Here is a 23,764-nt window from a genome sequence, read left to right on the forward strand (position 1 = left end):
TGTGGGGCGGGGAATCATGCTGTGTTTTGTCTAACGTCAGTTTCCTGTTTGTACAGGCAAGTGGGCAGTCAGCACTTGGGACACTTTCCTCGCCCGTCGGTGCTGCTGCGCTCAGCTGGCTCAGGGGCTGGAGCTGAGTCCACGTGACGGGGGCTTCATCATCAGCACCGCAGTCAGTTTGCTTCCGCCAGTCAAGCTGCCCTGAACTCCTGTGTCATAAGCTGTCTGCTCGCATTACATTCTATTTTCTTGTTTGTCTTCATGGTTAATTCTTGTAATTAATGTACAAAATACTAATAATTTTATAAAATGGCAAGTTGCTCATATTTTAACAGCAAGTTCTTTTCATAAATATCAATTGAATGTTCTCACACATATGAAATATGAACTTATTATTTTAGGCCAACAGCATAAAACAATGAAAAATAAATCTAAATATTTAACATCATAAGTTTATAGGATGAACAGGTTTAGAAGTTAAAATTTTTGTTTTTGTTTTTACAAAAATAATATATATTTTTTAAACTCACCGTTTAGCAATGAAGACCTTTAAGGAATAAATGTTTCTTTTTAGAATTCCTATAATACACCTGTGGTAGGAATTCAGTACTAAAAAATCCACCCTATGTCTCACCACTTTTTGAACTATAATTTCTTTATGAATCTGTGACCATAAATAAATTTACTTAAAGAACATTTTACATTTCTGTGTCTTAAACTTCCTTTAGTGGCAGACTGATACAAAACCTGTGAAAAAACCTCCTTGATTAGTTCCCACTGTTCCAGAATTTTGATAAATCAACCTGCTGGAATAAAGCTCCCCTGTTTACAACTTACGAAGTACAGGATGGTATATTTAATTTACTAAAACGTTAAAAACCTAAGTGCTTCTGAAGAAAATTACTTTTTCATGGGAAGAGATGTTGCTGGTGTGACAGCATGTCTCCTGAGAAGCACTGTATTAGCAGCTAAACTACATTACATGCCTGAAGGTAATGAATACCCGAATGAAGAACATCGTACACTTCAAATGTTATACTGATTCAGAATGACTAAGGCTCCAATTCTTAGGGGACTTAACTGCACTGATTTGTAACAACGGACTTTACAAAGTTTAGTTTTCATTATTTCACTGAGGCTTTTTGAAATCCTATTTGTTACATAAAAATTTTACATATTTATAAACATCTGTATTTTAAGGTTTTATATTTCCCTTTCATATTTATTGTAACCTACTGCTTCTTCAGGTGAAAGGACATTAGCACCAAAATACTGAAATGATTAGGCATAAATCTAACAAAATATATGTAAGATTTATTTGAGGAAAACTACAACTACAAAACTCTGATAAATGAAACCAAAGCACTCGATAAATACAAAGATATTCCATGCTCAAGGATAAGGAGACTCAATACTATCAGGATGTCCGTTCTTCCCAACTAGATCTTCATATTCAGTGCAGTCCCAATCAAGTTATTTTATGGATATTGACAAAAATTCTAAACTCACATGGAGAAGCAAGAGACCCAGAAGAGGCAACATAACACTGAAGGCAAGAATAACGGGAGACTGACATTGCCTGTCTTCAAGGCTCACTACGGAACTATGATAATTAAGATAGTGTGGTGTTGGTGAGAGACCAGACAGATGGATCAGCGGAATGGAATACAGGTGAGCCCAGAGAGCAAAAGCAATAAAATAGAGCAAAGACAGTCTTTTCAAGAACAACTGGACATCCACACACAGAGATACGAATGTGAACACAGACCTTATACCCTTCACAAAAATTAAACAGGATCACAGGCCTAACTATAAAATGCAAAATGACTAAGACATAGGCTGTAACAGAAGAAAACTTATACCAACTTGGGTATTGTAAGGCCTGTTTAGATTCCAAAGGCAAGAGTCATGAAAGACATAATTGATAAGCTGGACTTAACTGAGAATGTTCTACCTCATGAGATAAGACAATAAGCAAGTTAGACGATAAACCAGACTGGGAAACCTATTTACAAATGACACAGCCAAAGAAGGACTACTATCCAAAATGCACAAAGAATCCGTAAAACTCAAACTCAACAGTAAGAAGTCAAATAATGCAATAATAGGTCAAATCATACCCCCTTCCTCATCCATCTTCATGACAGAGAATAAGGGAATCACCACTGCAGTGCTGAGTTCAAGAATATGTGCCTAAGATTAAAGTAAGCCCAGAGGACAAGATGGTGGAGTAAGGACCTGCGCTTACCGCCTCTCAAGAAGACGCCCAAATCACAGCTAACTGCTGAACAGCCAACAGCATAAAAGGCTGGAACCTACCAGAAAACACATTCTACTTCCAAAGACACAGAAGAGGCCGTAAGGAGATGGTATAAGGGGTGTATTCACAATACAACTAAGCTCCATTGCTGCTGGATGGGTGATGCATATACTAGAAAGTAATCATATTGCAGAGGTTCTCCCACAGGAATGAGAGTTCTGAGCCCTACATCAGGCTCCTGAGTCTGGAGATCTGGCATCAGGGGGATGAGACCCAAGAGCATTTGACTTTTAAGGTCAAAGGGGCTTGATCACAGGAACTCCAAAAAATTGAGGAAAAGAGAAGTAACACACTTAAGGGGCTCACACAAGGTATTGGGTGCGCTGGGACACAAGGGAAAAAGCAGTGATTTCAGAGGAGCCGGGGCCAGACCTACCCGTTGGGACAACATGAAATGTACCCACATTCACATTATAGTCGTCCTAGAAGAAGAGAGAGAAAGGGCCTGAGAAAATATTTGAAGAGATTAATAGCTGAAAACTTCCCTAACATGGGAAAGGAAATAGTCACCTAAGTCCAGGAAGCACAGATAAACCCAGGATAAACCTAAGGAGGAACATGCCAAGACATATTAATCAACTTGATAAAAAATCAAAGAGAATAGCATTGAAACATATATATTACCATATGTGAAACAGACTGCCAGTCCAGGCTCGATGCATGAGACAGGGTGCTCAGGGCTGGTGCACTGGGATGACCCTGAGAGAGGGGATGGGGAGGGAGGTGGGAGAGGGGTTCGGGATGGGGGACACATGTACACCCATGGCTGATTCATGCGAATATATGGCAAAAACCACTACAATGTTGTAAAGTAATTAGCCTCCAATTAAATAAATAAATTAAAAAATTAAAGAGAAAATATTAAAAGCAACAAGGGAAAAGCAACAAATAACATACAAGGGAGTCCTCATAAGGTTATTAGCTGATTTTTTAGCAGAAACTCTAGAGGCCAGAAGGGAGTGGCAACGTATATTTAAAGGGATGAAAGGGAAAAACCTGTAACCAAGGATACTCAGCAAAGCTCTGATTTCGACAGAGAAGTCAAAAATTTTATAGACAAGCAAAAGCAAAAATTTGGCACCACCAAACCAGTTTTATACTAACTGATAAAGAAACTTCTCCAGAGGGAAAAAAAAGCCTACAACTAGAAACAAGACAGTTATGAATGGGAAAGCTCACTGGTTAGGGCAAACATACAGTAAAGGCAGGAAATCGTCCACACCCAAGCATGGCATCAAAATCAGCAATTGTGAGAACAGCAAAGTATAGTGCAGGGTACTGGAAATGCATTTCGAATTAAGAGACCAGCAGCTTAAAACTACCTCGTATATATACTGACTGCTTTAGCAAAACCTTGTGGGAACTGCAAACCGAAAATCTACGACAGACATATGCACAAAAAGGAAAAAGGAATCCCAACACAACACTAAAGATAGTCATCAAATCACAAGAGAACCAAAGAGGAAGGGAAGAAAAATGATTTACAAAAACAAACCACCCAACAAACAGCTCATGCAACTCAGCTGTTCTTTTAACAATGCAATCAAAAAACGGGCAAAAAATCTAAATGGACATTTCTACAAAGAAGACATACAGATGGCTAAAATGCACACGAAAAGAAGCTCAAGATTATTAATTATTAGAGAAATGCAAATCAAAACTACAATTAGGTATCACCTCACACCAGTCAGAATGGCTATCATCAAAAAATCTACAAACAATAAATGCCCAAATCCACAAAAACAATCCCCAAAGTAACAAAACAGCAATAAGAATATATATCATCAATTACCTCAAATGTAAACAGATTAAATGCTCCAACCAAAAGACTGGCTGACTGGATACAAAGATAAGACCCGTATATATGCAGTCTATAAGAGACCCAAATCACTGTAGATGGTGACTGCAGCCATGACATTAAAAGATGCTTGCTCCTTGGAAGGAAAGCTATGACAAACCTAGAGAGCATATTAAAAAGGCATCACTGCTGACAAACGTTCGTATAGTCAAAGCTATGGTTTTTTCAATAGTCATGTATGGACATGAGAGCTGGACCATAAAAAAGGTTGAGTGGCAAAGAATTGAAGCCTTCTAATTGTGGTGCTGGAGAAGACTCTTGAGAGTGCCCTGGACTGCAAGAAGATCAAACCAGTCAATTCTAAAGGAAGTTAATCCTGAATATCCATTGGAAGGACTGATGCTGAAGCTCCAATACTTTGACTACCTGATGCAAAGAACCGACTCATTAGGAAAGACTCAGATGCCAGGCAATGGCACCCTACTCTAGTACTCTTGCCTGGAAAATCCCATGGATGGAGGAGCCTGGTAGGCTGCAGTCCACGGGGTCACTAAGAGTCGGACACGAGTGAGCGACTTCACTTTCACTTTTCACGTGCATGCACTGGAGAAGGAAATGGCAACCCACTCCAGTATTCTTGCCTAGAGAATCCCAGGGATGGGGGAGCCTGGTTGGCTGCTGTCTATGGGGTTGCATAGAGTCGAACACGACTGAAGCGACTTAGCAGCAGCAGCAGCAGTTGCCAGGAAAGAAGGAAGGCAAAAGGAGAAGCGGGTGGCAAAGGATGAGATGAGATAGCATCACTGACTCAGTGGACATAATTTGAGCAAACTCCGGGAGGTAGTGAAGGACAGGGAAGCCTGGCGTGCTGCAGTCCATGTGGTTGCAAAGAGTCAGACACAACTTACTGACTGAACACACACACACGACCCACTTCAGATCACACACACACACACACACACGACCCACTTCAGATCTAGGGATACATACAGATTAGAAAAGACAGTCTCTTCCATAAGTGGTGCTGGGAAAATTGGGTAGCTATGTGCAAAGGAAAGAAATTAGAATTTCCTAACACCACACACAAAAATAAACTCAAAATGGATTAAAGACCTAAATGTAAGACCAGAAACAATAAAACTCATAGGAAAACATAGGCAGAACACTCTTTGACATAAATCATAGCAATATGCAAGATCTTCTCTGACCTACCTCCTGGAGTAACATAGATTAAAAACAAAAACCAACGGGATCTCACTGAAAAGCTTCTGCACAATGAAGGAACCTATATAAGCAAGGGGAAAAGACGGCCCTCAGGATGGGAGAAAATAATAGCAAGTGAAACAACTGACAGAGGATTAATTTCCAAATTATACAAGCAGCTCACGCAGCTCAATACTAGAAAAACAACCAATTCCATCAAAAAGTGGGCAGAAGACCTGTACAGACATTTCTCCAAAGACGACATGCAGATGGCTAATAAACACATGAAAAGATGCACAATATCATTTCCTATCAGAGAAATGCAAATCAAAACTACAGTGAAGTATTATCTTACTCTTATCAGAATGGCCATCATCGTGAAGTCAACCAACAATAAATGTCTAGAGGGTATGGAGAAAGGGGAACCCTCTTGCCCTGTTGGTGGGAATGCAAATTGATACAGCCACTGTGGAGAAGAGTATGGAGATTCCTTACAAAACTAAGGATAAAACTACCATATGACCCAGCATTCCCACTACTGGGAATAAGAAACCATAACTGAAAAAGAAAGACTCATGTACCCCAATGTTCATTATAGCAATATTTACAATAGTTATGACATGGAAGCAACCTAGATGTCCCACTGACAGATGAATGGATAAAGAAGATGTACACATACACAATGGAATATTATTCAGCTATAGAAAGGAACACATGTGAGTCAGGTCTAATGAGGCAGATGAACCTAGAGCCTATTATACAGAATGAAGTCAGAAAAAGAGAGGCGAACAATCGTATATTAATATCATATATTAATGCATATATATGGAATCTAGAAAGACAGTACAGATGATCCTATTTGCAGGGCAGCAAAGGAGACGCAGATATAAAGAACAGACCTTTGGTCACAGTAGGGGAGGGAAAGGGTGAGATGACTTGAGAGAGTAGTATTGAAACATGCTATTTTTATCTGTTTCTAGTGCTTGGAAGGCAAAATGACATATGAACACATTACTATTGTATTTTACTGCTGTTTATACACTGGCTGTTAATATCAGAGACAACCAAGATAGATACAGGGAAAAATAAAATTGTCTCCAAATTAGTATGTTCTGAGCCATACCACCGAGGTTTTCTTCCAGAACAGAGGAGTAGCATCAAGGGAAAGTATGGTTTCTCCCAGTACCTACTTCTACTGCCTGCTGCCATATGAGTGAATGGAAGTCAATGTCCAGGCATGGTCTAAGCATTTCACACGTGGGGGCATCACAGGATACATGAGATGCACTCACAGAAGACTACACACTGTCACCATGGACATCACTCCACTCGCTAAAGAAATTACTCTCGATTGCCATCTGCAATCAATTCTGGTTTTCAGAAATGTTCCCTATAGTGGGGTGGGTTCCCACACAGTGCAGTGGAAGCAATAATCCTTCAGAGGTGAGAACCAAGCGGCCGTGAGCTCCAATTACCGTTTTCGTCATGCCCGCTGGCCTCCGGCGTGCCCTGCCTCTGGTCGTCCTCGGGTGCCTCGGGGTAGATGACTGCAGTGTCTTGTTGTTGCAGGAACTCTTCAACGTTAGGATCATGGTTTTGTTCATTTTCTGCATCTGAGTCGCATTCATCATCTTTTACTAAAAGAAATGCATACTCTATAAAAAAGCCATTTCACCACCAAGTTGTTACATAGTTTTCCTAAATAAGAAACTATCTTGAGAGAATACACGACTGTCCTTGAATCTACAGGAAATATTTACAGGAATATTAAAAACAATTTACTCATTCAGCTATAATCTATTGAGAAGTCTGTTTTCGTAAGTTTAAGGTGTTCTAAAAGTCTCGACATTGTTACCATATCCTCTTTAAGTTTTAGGGTTGTACTTCTATTCCATTTTACTGGTGAATAAGACCCAGTGGAAGTTGGCTGAATCCTTAGTTTCTCAATCAATAATAAAGCAAGGAGAACAGGAAAAGAGAAAAACAGTTCTCAAACCTAAGTTCATCCTAGCAACCTACTGTATCATGTTTACTTAAGAGTTGTACTTGAATGACAAACTGAGTGCAAACTGCTCTGAAGTTCAGTTCAATTATGTGATTTCTTAGAAAACAGCTTTAATAGTTAGCTACAGTCAGAAAGATTTCTAATAAGAGTTAAAGAGTATCAAATTGATAAAAGTGCTTTCCATCTCCCCGAGTATTCAGATACAGACAGGGCTGTTCTTTGTCTTTCTGCTCCAGTAACTGTGTCATTGTTGGGTGATGGGAGGGGCATTTCCTCCGGAGTCAGAAGGTTACGAGGGTAACGCACATCTTCACTTGGAGAAGGGGAGCCAGGGCACTGGTGTGCTGCAGGGTGGGCCTGGTGCGCTGGGGTTTCCATCCGTCTGTCCTCCCGGAGGAGGGTCCACACTTCTGGTGACTATCCTGGGTCAGTATGGCCTCTGGGTGTCTCATGTATGACTTCTTCACATACTTCAGATTGAAGTCAGTTCTGAATTTGTGAAACAGCAGACTTAACTGGGCCCAATTAAGATGGTGATGTACCAGCATCTTGTTGTTCAACAGATACTAAAACACTTGCACGGGAGCAGTAACTCAGTTCCTCAATGTGGCTGCTGTTTAAAACTTATAGCACCAATGACACAGTAATAAAGGTGACTGCTCACCATCTTTTCCTCCTTTTAAACACAGTCAGAAGCTATCAGTTACGTAGTGTCTGATATATATCGTCAGTCCCTGAACAATATGAGTTTGAACTGTGAGGATCCACTTATACTCAGGTTTTTTCAATAGTAAATACTCTAGTACTATACGACTGTCGTTGGTTGAACCCATGGATGTGAAACTGTAGACGCAGAGGAATCCAGTATTGGGAAGGCTGCCTGTAAATTACACATGGAATTCCCACTGCAGGGGGGCAGGTGCCTCCACCACTGTGTTCGATGGTCACCTGTACTGAGAACTCTATTTTTTCAGTTGATGCCAGTCGTCACCAAACCTTGGTCACTGGGTCCAGGCGGAGGTGAAGACTCTTTAAGAGTGAAGCCACGACTCTTCACCTAAAGGCAATCCATTTCCAGATCTTCAGCTTTCATGCAGGGCCCTTCCTAGAGTCCAAAAGCTTCTTTCTTCTACTCCTCTTTCACAGTCCTTTGCTCTAACTTCAAAGACAGACAGGTCCCCCCTCCATCCACTACATCAGTACAGCGCATGCCTTGCAGTATAAAATCTCCAGCTGCCAAAGGAAAACAATTCAAAGTACTGATTGGGAGAAGCCTGCTTTACTGATCAGTTAGGCCAACATAAGAGCACTCTAGTGTCCAGCCTTCCCAGGATTTCTATCAGGGGAAAAGCTGGCGACTAAAATGGGGATGTTTTGGCCATGGTTATGCATCTCTGAAATCAGCTATATGACATGGCCAGAGAAAGTAGAGTAATTTCCCTTTAATGACCTCACTTGTTTCATTCCTTAACTATTCTTAAAAAATTCACTGCTCTTCAGAATGCTGGTGAGAACAAAGCAAGGAGTATTCTCAAAAATCTTTCCTAGGATCTGTCATTAGCTAAAACAATACGTACTTCTGAACAACTAAAGTAGTACAAGTCTGTGTTGTTATATCTTTTATCATTTTATTTTCCTTTTTTATTTTTTAAATTATGAAAGTATGATAACACATTTACAGGAGACTTGGAAAACACAGAACGAAGTTACATATAGTTCCATTGTATATTACCATTATTTTTTTAAGTAGATCTTTTCAATGTAACTTCAGATATTTGAGTTAAACTAGATTAAACTCACAAATGAAATTTATATTTATGTGATTTCTTATAGAGGAAATACAGATTTGACAAGTTACTTAAAAATACTTTTGTCAGATTATATTATGAAATATTTATTTCAACTAAATATTCTCCACTTTCAAAATGTTTACATTTTCTTTTTATTATTATTATTTTTTTACTTTACAATATTGTATTGGTTTTGCCATACATCAACATGAATCCACTATGGGTGTACACGTGTTCCCAATCCTGAACCTCCCTCCCACTCCCTCCTCATACCATCCCTCTGGGTCATCCCAGTGCACCAGTCCCAAGCATCCTGTATCCTGCATTGAACCTGGACTGGTGATTCGTTTCTTATATGCTATTGTACATGTTTCAATGCCATATATTTTCTGTAGCCTAGTAGCTAAATATATCCTAGATGATGGAATGATGGAAGTTTTAAGTAGTGTACGTTGTTCAGAGTTACATGTGTAGTATATATTTTACACATGAATCTTATATCTTCAATAAGTTATAAACTTATCTATACACTGGTTGTAAAGATACTCATTTGGAGACAAAGATTTTTATAACTCATAATAATTAAATTAGATCTAAATAACCTTAACCTCATTGTTGAATAATCTATTTTAAAGAAGTATTTATTTATACATTCCTCTTTATAAATTATATATTCTTCATATTAATAGAAAAAAATTTATGAAATTCCTCAAAACGTATATCAACACATTCATTTTAATTAGAAAAATGAAGACGCACTTTATTTTTCTGCCAGAAAGTCTGACTTGGCTGATGGTCTAACAGTGATAATTGGTTTCACTAGTAAGGTTATTAGGTACAAATTTTCCAGAAATTGAATGAACTACTAAGTTTATAGCTCTAAGAAATTGATCAAAATATACTTAGTTAAGGTATTAAAAGAATTTTTATTTAAAAATGTACTGATGAAAGGTACTGATTAGCAATATTTCAATATTCCCAACCATTTCTGAATATATTCCACAAGGTGCCTCTAAGTGGGAGTAAAAAAAGTAGCAAAAGTCAGAAAAGATCTCATTAGTCTTTGGTAAGTAAGTATGGGTGAAGCCTTTTGGTATACACCCAAGGAAGTGAGGGCCTGAATGATTCAGGTGACTGAGAAACAAATCCTTTAGCGAAACAGGTGGCTCTCAATTTTTGCTTTCAACAAAACTGAAGGCGCATTTAACAGAACTGGTCATTGACAAGTCATTAAAATATTCTTCTTAACAGATAACCATAATTCTTTGCATATAGTTCTGAAGATATATAAAGAATTTAATAAATCACTTGTGACAAAACTTATTTCATCTTTTTATTTATGAGAATAAAGTTCTCTCAGAGCTGAAGGAAAACCAGGAGCAGAATTAATGCCCCACACTTTCTCTTCTGGAACAAGCGACACTGAACTACTGATTATGGGCTAATTGGAAAAGGCTTGGGCTCCTTCAGTCTCATTTCCAGTAACATCTGACTCTGACGAGTAGTTGGCCCCTGAGCAGCAGTTCTGAGCTGCATGGGTCCCCTTATACCGGATGCTTTCAACAGTGAACGCTACAGCTCTACACGCTCCATGGTTGGCTGTGTCCGTGGACGTGAGACCGCAGACAGAGAGAGGCTCTGTGTACGGAGGAGCCGGGCACTCAGGAGCGCTCACTATAAGTTGTATGTGGATTCTGACTGGGCAGAGGGGTTGGCGCCCCAACCCCTAGGTGGTTCAAGGGTAAACCGTAGTTATTAAAATCTGTCATGTATGTTGTGATCAGTGATCACAGGATAAAATAATCCACAAATTTAAAAAAATCTAGGGGCCATATAGTCCCTGGAAACTAAACAGAAAGTTAAATTTCAATTTATATATATGTTTTTCTTGCAAAGAAATGACAGCTGATCAAAAGTATCTTCCAACAGGAAATATACACTGGTTAGCATTGAATTCTGTATTAGTTCAGGGAGTAAACATTATGATGTAACATTTCTGACTCTCAAAGAAGTATTCATATTTAAAAAATGAATGGTATTAAATTGCTGTGGATTTCAAATATAACAGTGATGTTAGAAATGTCACTTTTAATCTGCCAGATAATAGACTGTAACTATAGCTGACCCTTAAAACATGAAGTTTAGGGGTGCTGACCTTCCAAGTGATGGAAAATCCACATATAACTTAAGAGTCAGCCCTCACTGTATATGATTCCACATCCTCGGACTTGGCCAACCCCAGACTGTGATGCACTGCAGTAGTTAATATTAAATGAAATACATGTATATGTGGACCTGCATCATTCAAACCTGTGTTGTTCAGGGGTCAACTGTACTCTCTAAAGTGAAGAATTTTGTATGTCCATCAGACCCCTGGGAGGCAATACCTAATCAGTCTGTATGAAATAAAACCTGGAGGACAGTAACAGTGTGTCCTAGGGTAGTTGGGAGGACGAAATGAATTAACACAGTATGTGTTTAGCACTGTACCAGGCACATGGTAAGTGCTCTGTAACGGTTATGTTTCCTTCAAAGCAGTCCTGCAAGGTGAACGCTGAACTAGAGCAGATGACTCAGTACTGGGGGTCTGCTATCGGAAGCTGGGCTCTTTCCAGCTAAAGTACACAGCTTCCATGAGCCTGTACTTACCAAGCCAATTTCAAGCTAAGACCAGCCATTCCTCAGTTTTACCCCTGAAACATAAAGTGCTGGGGAGTGCACATGGTGAAAAGGTCTATTCTATTATAAAGCAAAATTCCTAGTCTTAAGACTAATAAATTGCATGTGTTTAAATATTAAAGACATGAGCAAATACAGAGAATATGATGACAATTTGGTTTTTCATTTGTGACAAAACTCTGAACTGTCACAGTATAGAATTATAGGATTATAATCATTGGTCAAAGTGTACAATTGTAGAGTTATAATCACAAATTATACAAAGCAAGGCTAGAGAGACAAACATTTAATATAAAGGCTAAATAACATTTTTTATGAGGCTATCAGTGTTTTAATCCCATCAGAATAAAGGATAGTTATCCTTTATCCTCCAGTTTTGAAACTTTACACAAGTATCAGCTAAATAAACAAGGAAAGGATGCTTAGAAGAACAAAGGCTGTTTGGGGTGACTTTTTCACTCTCTGAATACTAAGCTGAGACCACAGTTCTCCTCACTTCGTGAACTGCAGAAGGAAGTCAGCTTGAGAAAGGAGCTGACAAAGTTCTGAACTAATGACGGTGACCTCTTGCCACGGTTTTGTTTACTTTGTCAGCACATTATTCCCTGGAAGTGAAGAACCAACACAAGCAAAGGTGAAACACGATTTCAAAGCTACTGCTCTGAAGTCTCTAATAGCTCCTTTCCACCCTTCTTTGCTGAAAACTGCATTTATCAGAGTTTGATTAAACGTTTGTTTACTGCTAACTCCCCAAGTGCCAGGGAAGTAACACACAGGGCTCACTATTTTGGGGGGGGGGCCTGCTGTATTTCAGCGGGAACTCTAGCTTATATACAGTTACACTGCCTTCCAGATCTGACTATTTTTGGGGGAAGGAGGGAAATTGTGTATCACTCAGTACTTCAAACTGAAAGCATGGATTCATTTTTGTACTGCAGAGCAGACTGTGAGGTAAAATACTGTCAACCTGGAACTCTAGGTGTCTTTTTTGCTGGCACTTTGCCTCAAAGGGCAAACGACCTACGGAAGACCTTCTATTACTCTGGTGACGTGAGTCGTCACATTTTAACATTGAACAGAAGAGTAATGAACAGCATTCTTCTGTGTTCATTAACACTATTTTACTAACAACAGATATATTGTTTAAATATTTTATGTAATGTATAAGTCAGCCTGACAAATATTTGATAATAAGCATACCTGAATACATTATTCATGCAAGTTCAACACAACCATTTTAAAGGCAGAATACAAAATCTTTGGCTGTGGCACCATAAATGATCACATATTCCATTATTTGATTAATTTGGAGTGCACTTTCAGTGAGAGTACAAAGGCTTGCTCTTTGTTTTACAGAACTGAAAAGTATGGGAGGGCTGATGCTTATAGGTAAAAATTGATTTCTGACACATTACTGCAAAATACACTCATCTTACACAACACAAGGTGATTTATAAGGCTCTGTGGAATACTCCTAAAATGTACTGCAAAGAACAAAAAACTATAAATGTTAAGCCAAAGAAGAAACAAAGAAAATTTAAAACTATATGCTAGAAATATCTAATCTATGGTTGAATATACAGAATACAATACTACTACTTTTAAGTACAGAATTTTGAGGAAATGTTTTAATAATTTAGAATTTCTTTTTGAAGTTTACATTCGAAGACTGCCTTATCAGAAGTAATAAGTGCCTGGTATTATTATATACTGGATATTATCATATGAAATATCTGGATTTAAGATTTGTACTTACTCTTTTGCTTCTTAAATCTGATTTGAATCCAACAATAGAGGAATAGTTTAAGTCTCGGGGAACATGTACTAATATAGTCACCTAGAAGCAAATTTCTTTGTTTACTATAATTCAACTTCATTTTGGGTTGGGAAGATCCCCTGGAGGACAGAAAGGCTACCCACTCCAGATTTTGGCTTGGAGAATTCCATGGACTCTGGTGCATGGGGTCGCAAACAGTCGGACACAACTGAGCAACTTTCACTTTCAACTTCATTTTGGCCTTTTTCAATCACAGAAATGGTAAGAAAAAGTGTATTCTCTTGTTTGCTGTGACATGTTCACTTATTAATACTCATAATTTTCATCTGGTTTCTAGATAACCCATGATATTTGCTTATTTTTCTCTCTTCTGCTTTTAGTCTTGTGGGCAATTTCATGTAGATGCTGGTAACTAATAATGAAACTCAAAATAGATCTGTATTTCTGTAACTATGGTAAAAATCTGATAAAAGTTTAAATTATCATTCAAACACTAACTCTGTGGATTATCTGTAGATTATATTTGTTATCCTTACAGATGAATACTTGTATTATATGAATATCTAAGCTTGCAGTATATTTAAAGAATATAAACATCTAACTTTTCATACAGTGCCCCGTATGCCTAGGTACTTAAACATTTAAAGGGGGGCAAGCTAAAGAGGAGGAAACAGATTAAATGCAGGACTCACAAATGCAAAAACCAGTCACACAAAAGGCTGTTCAAAGATGACAGTGCTTGAGAAAAAGGCAAGAGTACCTGCACATCCCACTTCATCTGCCCGAGCTTCCGGCCCCAGGATTTCTTGTCCTTCCTTTCCTGCTAAAAATCAAAGAACAAAAGCATTAAAATAGATCCCCCCTCTCACCAACACTTAACTTCTATAAATCTGAAAAGGAAACTTTTAGGTTGTATTTGATTTGGATTTTTCCCCCCTTGTATAAGTACAGTAACGTGTCCTACTAAGCTAAAGCTTTTTAAAGAAATTAAGCAGTTTCACAGAACTCATAGAGATATTTTAGAGAAGCAAAATGAGAGAAAATGTTTATATATTCAGGACTTCTACATATATTAGAATTACATGCATACTAGGATTTTATTAATGGTATTGTCTTTTAGGAGAGGAGCTCTACCTACAGGCAGTAGGATTCCTTTTTCATCTCTTTCCTGAAGCACAGATTGCTATGTGCTGGGCATCGTGCTAGGTGCTTTATCAACTCATTTCCTTTAACCTTCACAAACTATCTCTTTATAAATTAAAAATCCCACCAAAACATGAGGCTTGAAGAGGTTACAGAACCTGCCTACAGACACACAGCTACTGGGCGGTGGAAGTGGAATATGAAAGCAGGTCTGAATGGCTCTAAAACCCGCTCTCTCCTCCACCCTGGCTTATCTCACTATAGACAGAGTCCCTGACAACCTGCAATGTGCCCAGAGCAAACAGCTAAGGACTATACCTTTTCTTTCACTCTCTTCATGATTCTAACTACTAGTAAGCAGTATTAAATGATAATAGTGGTACCAATAAATATTTTTTTTTAATTTAAATTTATTTATTTTAATTGGAGGCTACTTTACAATGTTGGATTGGTTTTGCCATACATCAACATGAATCCGCCACGGGTGTACACATGTTCCCCATCCTGAACCCCCCCCCCCCACCTCCCTCCCTGTACCATCCCTCTGGGTCATCCCAGTGCACCAGCCCCAAGCATCCTGTATCCTGCATCGAACCTGGACTGGCGATTCATTTCTTATATGCCAATAAATATTTTAGATGTCTATTATCCACCTTCTCTGGGGCTCAGATGGTAAAGAATCTGCTTGTAACACGGGAGACATGGGTTCAATCCCTGGGTTGGGAAGATCCCCTGGAGAAGGGAATGGCAACCCACTCCCGTATTCTTGCCTGCAGAATCCCATGGACGGAGGAGCCTGAAGAGCTACAGTCCATAGGGTCACAGAGAGTCAGACACGACTGAGCAACTAACACACATTACCCACCTCTGACACCTATATATTTGTAATGAGCTGATAAGATCAGAGTCAATATGCACATTATTTAGGCGAGCAGAAAGTAAACTTTATATATTTAGGTACATTTTATTCATTGAGTAGTTTATTAAGAACCTGTGTACATACAAAAGACTAGAAGTTAAAAACTGCTTTCAGAGTATATAATGTAATTATGACCAGAAGACTGGTTACAAAGTCACACTAAAACACTGTGTAGTTATCTGCACTCCAATCAAATCCCATTGAATATGTCAGTCAAAAATCTTGATTCAGATTTTCCTTAAGTTTGATAACTGAATTGAGAAATACAGCACTAATCAAGTAAAATCTGTGCTCACATTAAAGCATGTATTTCTATAAGTGTCTTGGATTACTGGGTGGATTTATTTGGCAGATTTTCTATACTCATTAACTTTTATGTTACCACTTAAAGATGATCATTATATGATAGTTAAAATATGCATAAACCTCTTTAGATCAGCATAAAAAACACTGTCTGAAGTGGATAATGATGAGATTAACTTCTGCTGAAGAATTCTCATTTTATATTTGCTCTCAGCAAAATGACAATTTAAAAATCCCTGGTCAAGTGTTAACAATACTGTATGATGAACACTGGTATTTGCTAAGCATCTGAAAGTCTCCAATGTTTATTTTTTTTCCTCTTCCTCCAAAGCATCTACTTAACCTAAAATAATAAACAGTGTGCCAAGTGGGTAATTATGACAGTAATATATTTATTATTGCATATGTGTGTTCGCTGTTTTTCCTCATATGAAAACCGAAGCAGGCAGAGCTATGACTCGCTAAGGTGGAAGGTAACACTGATTTTAGTTATTTATTTTGGAGCTTTTGTTTCTATTTTTTTTTTTTCAGTACCACGTGGCATGTGGAACTTTCCCCGACCAAGGACTGCACCCATGCCCGCTGCAGTGGAAGCGCAGAGTCTTAAACACTGGACCACCAGGAAAGCCCATGGTATCACTGATTTTAAAGTTTAAATTGATATTTTGGACCTTATTAACTTTACTGCTTGCAATTAAAGCAATGGCAACCCACTCCAGTATTCTTGCCTGGAGAATTCCATGGCCAGAGGAGCCTGGTAGGCTACAGTCCATGGGATCACAAAGAGTCGGATACGACTGAGCGACTTCACTCCACTTAAACACTGTTTGCAATTCAATTAAATTATTCCTTCTGCAGGAGTGAAATCTAGGCTACTTACATGAGAATGTAACATGTCAGAATCTGGTCCCATGCTTATTTACCACAATTTGAAACCTGGAAGGCTCCAATCATCCCCTCTTTATTGGGGGTGGAATTTTTGTTCAACAACTAAAATCATGTCAACTAATGAAAGAGAAATGGTGCTTGTGCTGGGCCGTCAGGTGGGTACCCTCCTCTCGCCAAAAATCACTGCCTGCAGTAGCCCCTCCCCGCTCCATCCAGGGACCAGCACAAGGGCATCTTGGAACAGGGGCTGTTCTAAATATTTCTCAAGCAGCATTCTCCCTACTGTGTTCTGACCTTACTTCTAGTTTTAAGAAATATAAGAGGAATAAAGTATCTAAATCTACTTGTACCTAAGTTTTTTTTCTCCTATAAGACTTTATAATGTCAACATATTATGACTGACCAATCTAAGTGCAACTTAGGAAGGAAAACCAGAGTGCTCCTGAGGGTTTGGCTTTTAGTCTAAATACCAAAGCAAGTATCTAAAGGACAAACTCCAGAGTAACAAGACTTCAGTTTTTCAAAGAATGGCAAAAGATAGCTGAAGTAAGTCATGAAAGGCTATTCAGCAATAAAAAGGAACAAACTACTGATACATACAACTTCAACAAGTCACCGAAAGATTATGGAGAGTGAAAAAAGCCAACCCAAAGGTTATTGCATACTGCATTACTGCACTTATATTACATTAACGAAATGACAAAATTACAGAAATGGAGACTAGCTTAGTGGTTGCCAAGGTTAAGGATGGGGAGGAAGGGAAAGGAGGAGAGGACGGATTGTTTGAAGGCAAGTGGGGAGCCCTGTGGTCATGGATGCTCTGCATCTCACCTGTATCAACACTAATATCCTGGTTACAATACTGTACTACAGTTCTACAAGATGTTACCATTTGAAACTGGGTAAAAGGTGCACAGACTCCCTGTATTATTTGTAAATTTAAAACTATGAATTGTGAATCTGTAATTATCTCAAAATTGAAAGTTTACTTTAAAAAAGTCAAAGGCAAATAGCACACATTTAGATCAAAGCAGATAGCACCTGTTCATTTTGCTGAAGAATGAAATTTCTAGTAAGTAAAAACAAGTAAGACAGATGCAGTTAATTTTAATTAGAGATGTAGATGCTTACTATCAATGGCGAGATAAGATAATTCAAAGTACAGGACCGATAATTTAACACATGTTCTAAATTCTAAAACTTGGATTTCTGAAATTAATATCAAGGTGTTTCTAACAATTACACATATTTCTGTGGGGATATTTTGAAGCAATGGCTAAGAAGGCACAATGAGTGGCTAAGGGAGTCAGATTCTCCTTTTCTGCTCCTGTCTTTTTCTCGATGACACACACACACCAAGCACATTTAGACCTTCCTTTTTCTTAAAGCTGTGTTCTCTGCTAGAACGCTGTTACCCATTCATCTCAGTAACTGCTACTAACCTGACTTCTTTGAAGCTCAGTTCATGTGTCTCTCAGTTTGTAAGTCTTCCCTGACCCTGCTCTCTGCTAGCCCCACCCCACTGTCCCCGTTACAGGAGAGAAACCTATTACAGTAACACTGTCCAAAAAGCAAACATTGAGAAATTCCTGAATTCAAACATAAAGTATTCAAACTTTGATTAAGGATGAAATGTTTGTTTCACTGTATACTTTTTCAGAATGTTTCCAGACAGCTCCATCTTTCCTTCTTATATCCATTAGGTTCTACATGTGTATCAATCTATTTTTGGTATAATTGTCCATCAACCTCCCAGTAAATATAATTCACAACCTCCAGGAAAACCTGTCAATGTAGACAATGGTAAACAAAAAACATGCCTAAAGTCAGCTTTGGTGAACATGGAGATAGGCTACCTGTATGTCCCACCAGACGCAGCTACAACACCTGGGAGAACGCATGGAGGGGCAGTGTGAAGACTCCAGAAGGTGAACCAGAGCAGGCAGAGGAAGAAGAGGGGGCCACTGAGCTGGAAGTGATTCCTCCCACCGCAGCCGGGGTTCAGGGCGGTTCAAAAGCTGGATGTGGACACTGACGCATGGAAGAAGTATGCTAGAAAAGCCCTCCAGTTTAGGCTTAGGGAGCAGGAAAGGGAGAAATATGCATTTTTCCATCTTTCCTTTTGGGTCCCAGCCCCTAGGTCATCCCATAGTGGGAGAGACCATGGTGAAAGCAGGGGCCCCCAGGTACCTAAAAGCCAAGGGAGGGGTACCTTCTCCTCCAGCTGGAGGAGCAGAGCCTGAAGAGGGTGGTACGCGTGTCCACTGAACTCCCTCTGCCTGTCTTCCTGCAGCTCTTCTCACCGTCACAGCTGCAGGAAGTATGCATAAGGTACTGCAGTAAAGTCCCAGGATTTTGGACAGAAGACTGAACAGGAGAGTCCTGAGGAACTGGAAATACTGAGGAGACCACTGAGAGGGAGGAGCATGGGGAAGCACCTGCACAGAGCTGTCTGTGGACCCCTGGGTGCATCCCAAGTTTCCCTCACGTGGATCTGATCACAGACTCTGAGAACTGAAGCGTGGGATAAGATCATTACTCTGCATGGTACAGATCTGAAAAGCACTGCAAAGGCTTGAAAAGGGAACTTACATTGGGACCACAACCCACAAAAAGCTGGTTGGAACTTACAGCCTGATACACTGAATTATTGCCTGCTAAACCAGAAGCACAGAAGTTCTCCACAGGATTTAAATAACAACAAGGGTCTCATAAGATAATACTCAAAAGTGTCCAGGATACAATCCAAAATTACTTGGCATGCAAAGAACCAAGAAAACCACAGCTTCAATGGGAAAATGTGGCAACACTGAGATAACACAGGTGTTGAAATTACAGGACAGCGTTTATAAAGGTTCTCCAAGAAGTTAAGGGTGAACACTCTTGAAAAGAGTAGAAGGAAAGTCTCAGCAAACTTGCATCAGCAAATAGAAACTATAAAAAAGAATCAAAAGAAAACTTTAGAAGAATACAATAACAAAAAATTTTAAAACCCACTTGATACGCTCAATAGTAAAATAGAGATGAAAGAGGAAAGATTAGTGAACTTGATGAGAGGAAAGATTAGTGAACTTGATGACAGATTAATGAAAATTTTCTAATCTGAAAAGCAGAGTAAATGACTAAGAGAGTATTAGATGTACAGGATAATAAGGAAGTATCTTTCATGTCACTGAAGTCACAGAAAGAGAAGAGAATGATATAGAAAAAATTTTTTGAAAAAATAATGTCTAAAAACTTCCCAAATTTAACAGAAGACACGGCAAAGCGTCTGCCTGCAATGCGGGAGACCCGGGTTTGATTCCTGGGTTGGGAAGATCCCCTGGAGAAGGAAATGGCAATCCACTCCAGCACTCTTGCCTGGAAAATCCCATGGGCGGAGGAGCCTGATAGGCTACAGTCCATGGGGTCACAAAGAGTCAGACACGACTGAGCGACTTCACTCACTCACTTCACTCACAAATGAATAGGTTCAGAGGTTAACTGAATCTCAAGCAGGGTAAAGCCCTCCAAACGCAGGCTCATATCATCAAACTAACTCTGAAAATTAAAAAAAAAACTTGAAAGGAGTAAAAGAAAACGTAATATAAAGGAACAATGATTGAAACAATAGTCTGGAGAGGGTGTGGAGAAAAGGGAACCCTCTTACACTGTTGGTGGGAATGCAAACTAGTACAGCCACTATGGAGAACAGCGTGGAGATTCCTTAAAAAACTGGAAATAGAACTGCCTTATGACCCAGCAATCCCACTGCTGGGCATACACACTGAGAAAACCAGAATTGAAAGAGACATGTGTACCCCAATGTTCATCTCAGCACTGTTTATAATAGCCAGGACATGGAAACAACTTAGATGTCCATCAGCAGATGAATGGATAAGAAAGCTGTGGTACATATACACAATGGAGTATTACTGAGCCATTAAAAAGAATACATTTGAATCAGTTTTAATGAGGTGGATGAAACTGGAGCCTATTATACAGAGTGAAGCAAGCCAGAAAGAAAAACACCAACACAATACACTAACACATATATATGGAATTTAGAAAGATGGTGACAATCACCCTGTATGCGAGACAGCAAAAGAGACACAGATGTATAGAACAGTCTTTTGGACTCTGTGGGAGAGGGCGAGGGTGGGATGATTTGGGAGAATGGCATTGAAACGTGTATAATATCATATATGAAACGAATCACCAGCCCAGGTTCAAAGCATGATACAGGATGCTCGGGGCTGGTGCACTGAGACAACCCAGAGGGATGGTACAGGGAGGAAGGAGGGAGGAGGGTTCAGGATGGGGAACACGTGTATACCTGTGGCGGATTCATGCTGACGTACAGCAAAACCAATACAATACTGTAAAGTAATTAACCTCTAATTAAAATAAATTTATATTAAAAAAAAAGAAATTTAGGATTCCATAAGGAAGTGGAATGTTTTAAAGTGCTAAAGAAAATAAAAGTCTCTCAAACCTAAATTTTACATTCAGTGAAAACATACTTCAGAACTGGAGGTAAAAGAAAGATATTCGTAGATAAAAGAGAGCTAGCAGAGTTCAGAGAAGGCAATGGCACCCCACTCCAGTACTCTTGCCTGGAAAATCCCATGGATGGAGGAGCCTGGTAGGCTGCAGTCCATGGGGTCTCGAAGAGTTGGACACGACTGAGCGACTTCCCTTTCACTTTTTACTTTCATGCATTGGAGAAGGAAATGGCAACCCACTCCATTGTTCTTGCCTGGAGAATCCCAGGGATGGGGGAGCCTGGTGGGCTGCCGTCTATGGGATCACACAGAGTCGGACACTACTGAAGTGACTTAGCAGCAGCAGCAGCAGCAGCAGAGTTCATTGCCAGGAGACCTTATCTAAAAGAGTTGCTACAGGAAGATCTTCAGAAAGAAGGGGAAATGGTATTAGAGGGAAACTTGAAATGTCAGGAATGAAGGAGAATATAAGAAATGACAAGTACATATATGACTACAATATAAAGGAAGGAGGGCAATGGCATCCACGTGGGTGTAAGGTTTCTGTACTTCACTTGGGGTAGTAAAATATTGATTCTAAGTAGACTGAAAAGTATGTAACATTCAAATCCATAGAGCAACTACTTAAAAAATCAATAAAGAGATACAGTCAAACATGAAATAGATAAGTGAAAATGGAATATCAAACCATATTCAAATGGTCCAAAAAAGACAGGAAAAGAATAGAAAAATGAAAAAAATGAAAAACAAATACAATTATAAACCTAAATCTAAAAACCAAAAGTTATATTAAATATAAATGGTCTAAACAAGCCAATTAAGAGACAGAGATTTTAAAAGCCAAGCTCCATCTATAGCTCTCTACAAATAAGTCATTTCAAATATAATGATATAGGTATGTTAAAAGTAAAAGGATAGAAAAGGATATACCATGCAAACATTAATGAAAAGAAAATAGGGCGATTATTTTAACATTAAAGTAGACTTTAGAGCTAATAAAATTACCAGAGATATAGAGAAACATTATAATGATAAGTCCATCCACCAAGAAGATATAACCCTCTTAAATATGTGTGAAACTAGCAAAGCTTCAAATCAGGAGACTGAGAGAACAGAAGGCAGATCTATGATTGTAACTGGAGGCTTCAATACTCCTCCCTCACATTAACTGACAGAACAAGCTGAGAAAAAGTCAGCAACAATATAAAGAACCAGGCACCATTAACAACCACTAGAACCAACTGACATTTATAGAACATTCAACCTGGTCCCTTTTAAAAGCACATAAAAGATTCAGGAAGACAGATTACATCCAGGATCATACAACAAAACTTAACAAATTAAATATAATTTAAAGTACTGAGTTGGCAAAACAACATACTTTTTGGCCAGCCTAGTATGTTTTCTTAGCATAATGAATATAAACTAGATATGTAGGAGAAAGGGGAAAAAGTTTCTAAACACTTTGGAAATTAACACACTTCTAAGGAATCCATGGGTCAAAGAGAAAAACGAAAACCAAAATATCAATATTTGTGGAATGTATCAGAAATACTGCTTAAAGGGCAATTTACATTATTAAATGCCTATGTTATAAAATAAGGGCTCAAATCAGAACTCTGTGCTACCATGGTAAACAGTGGGAGAAGAGGAGAAAAATAAACTCAGAAAGAAGTATTAAGAATAGAAATCAATAAAAGTGAAAAAAAAATAGAGAAAATGGTAAAAGGTTCTTTGAAAAGACCAAAAACAATGACAGACATTAAGAAAGGCTGACAAAAAATGAGGGAAGCTATAGATTTCTAATATCAGGAATGAAAAGGGGATCACTGCAGAGCCAGAAGATATTAAAAAGGCTATGAGTTCAAGAAGTAAACATTAAGATATACATTTCTGACTCTTAAAGAAGAGCTTATTCATGTTTTTTTTTAAATGGAAATATTAAATGAAGGTATTAAATTGCTATGAATTTCACAGATGAATGGTGTTTTAAAATGTCATTTTTAATGTGCCAGAAATTAGGTTGTTTGTAATTACACTTAAATGAAAAATTTTATATGTCCATTATGAAATCTGTGAGGCAGTTCATAATCAGTTTATAAAATATAAATTTGGAGGATAATAACAGTAGTTAGGGTAGTTGTGAAGATAAAATCACTACAGTATGTGCTTAGCATTGCACCAGACACTCAGTAAGTGCTATGTAACTGTGAGCTATTTTCCTTAAAGCAGTCTTGTAAGGTTAACATCTCTTAACAGACATGAATTTGAAAACTTTTCAGTGGACTATATCCTCAAAAACTAGAAACTACTGCAAGTCATCCAAGATCAAATGGCTAATCTGAATATTCCTATAATTGTTTTAAAATTTTAATTTGTAGTTTAAAATCTTCTCCTCCAAATAATAGAAAATTCTAGGTCCACATGGTTTCCACTTTAAGTTTTACTAGACATT

The 23,764-nt window shown here is 38.6% G+C and overlaps 1 protein-coding gene across 8 annotated transcripts in view; it reads right to left on the minus strand.

The window, feature by feature from the left end:
- Window positions 1–23,764, minus strand: part of ZEB1 (zinc finger E-box binding homeobox 1) — a 200,180-nt gene that overhangs the window by 20,120 nt on the left and 156,296 nt on the right. For 4 of the 8 annotated variants that reach the window (XM_018057180.1, XM_018057184.1, XM_018057186.1 and 1 more), the window contains 2 exons: window positions 14,333–14,395; window positions 6,797–6,958 (listed from right to left, as the gene is read on the minus strand). In XM_018057180.1, coding sequence (XP_017912669.1) covers window positions 6,797–6,958; window positions 14,333–14,395 — 225 coding nt within the window. The remainder of the gene's footprint in view (window positions 1–6,796; window positions 6,959–14,332; window positions 14,396–23,764) is intronic. The other 4 variants (XM_018057181.1, XM_018057188.1, XM_018057183.1 and 1 more) reach the window with 3 other exon arrangements.

The sequence above is a fragment of the Capra hircus genome, chromosome 13 (assembly GCF_001704415.2).
Source record: "Capra hircus breed San Clemente chromosome 13, ASM170441v1, whole genome shotgun sequence".
Taxonomy (NCBI): domain Eukaryota; kingdom Metazoa; phylum Chordata; class Mammalia; order Artiodactyla; family Bovidae; genus Capra; species Capra hircus.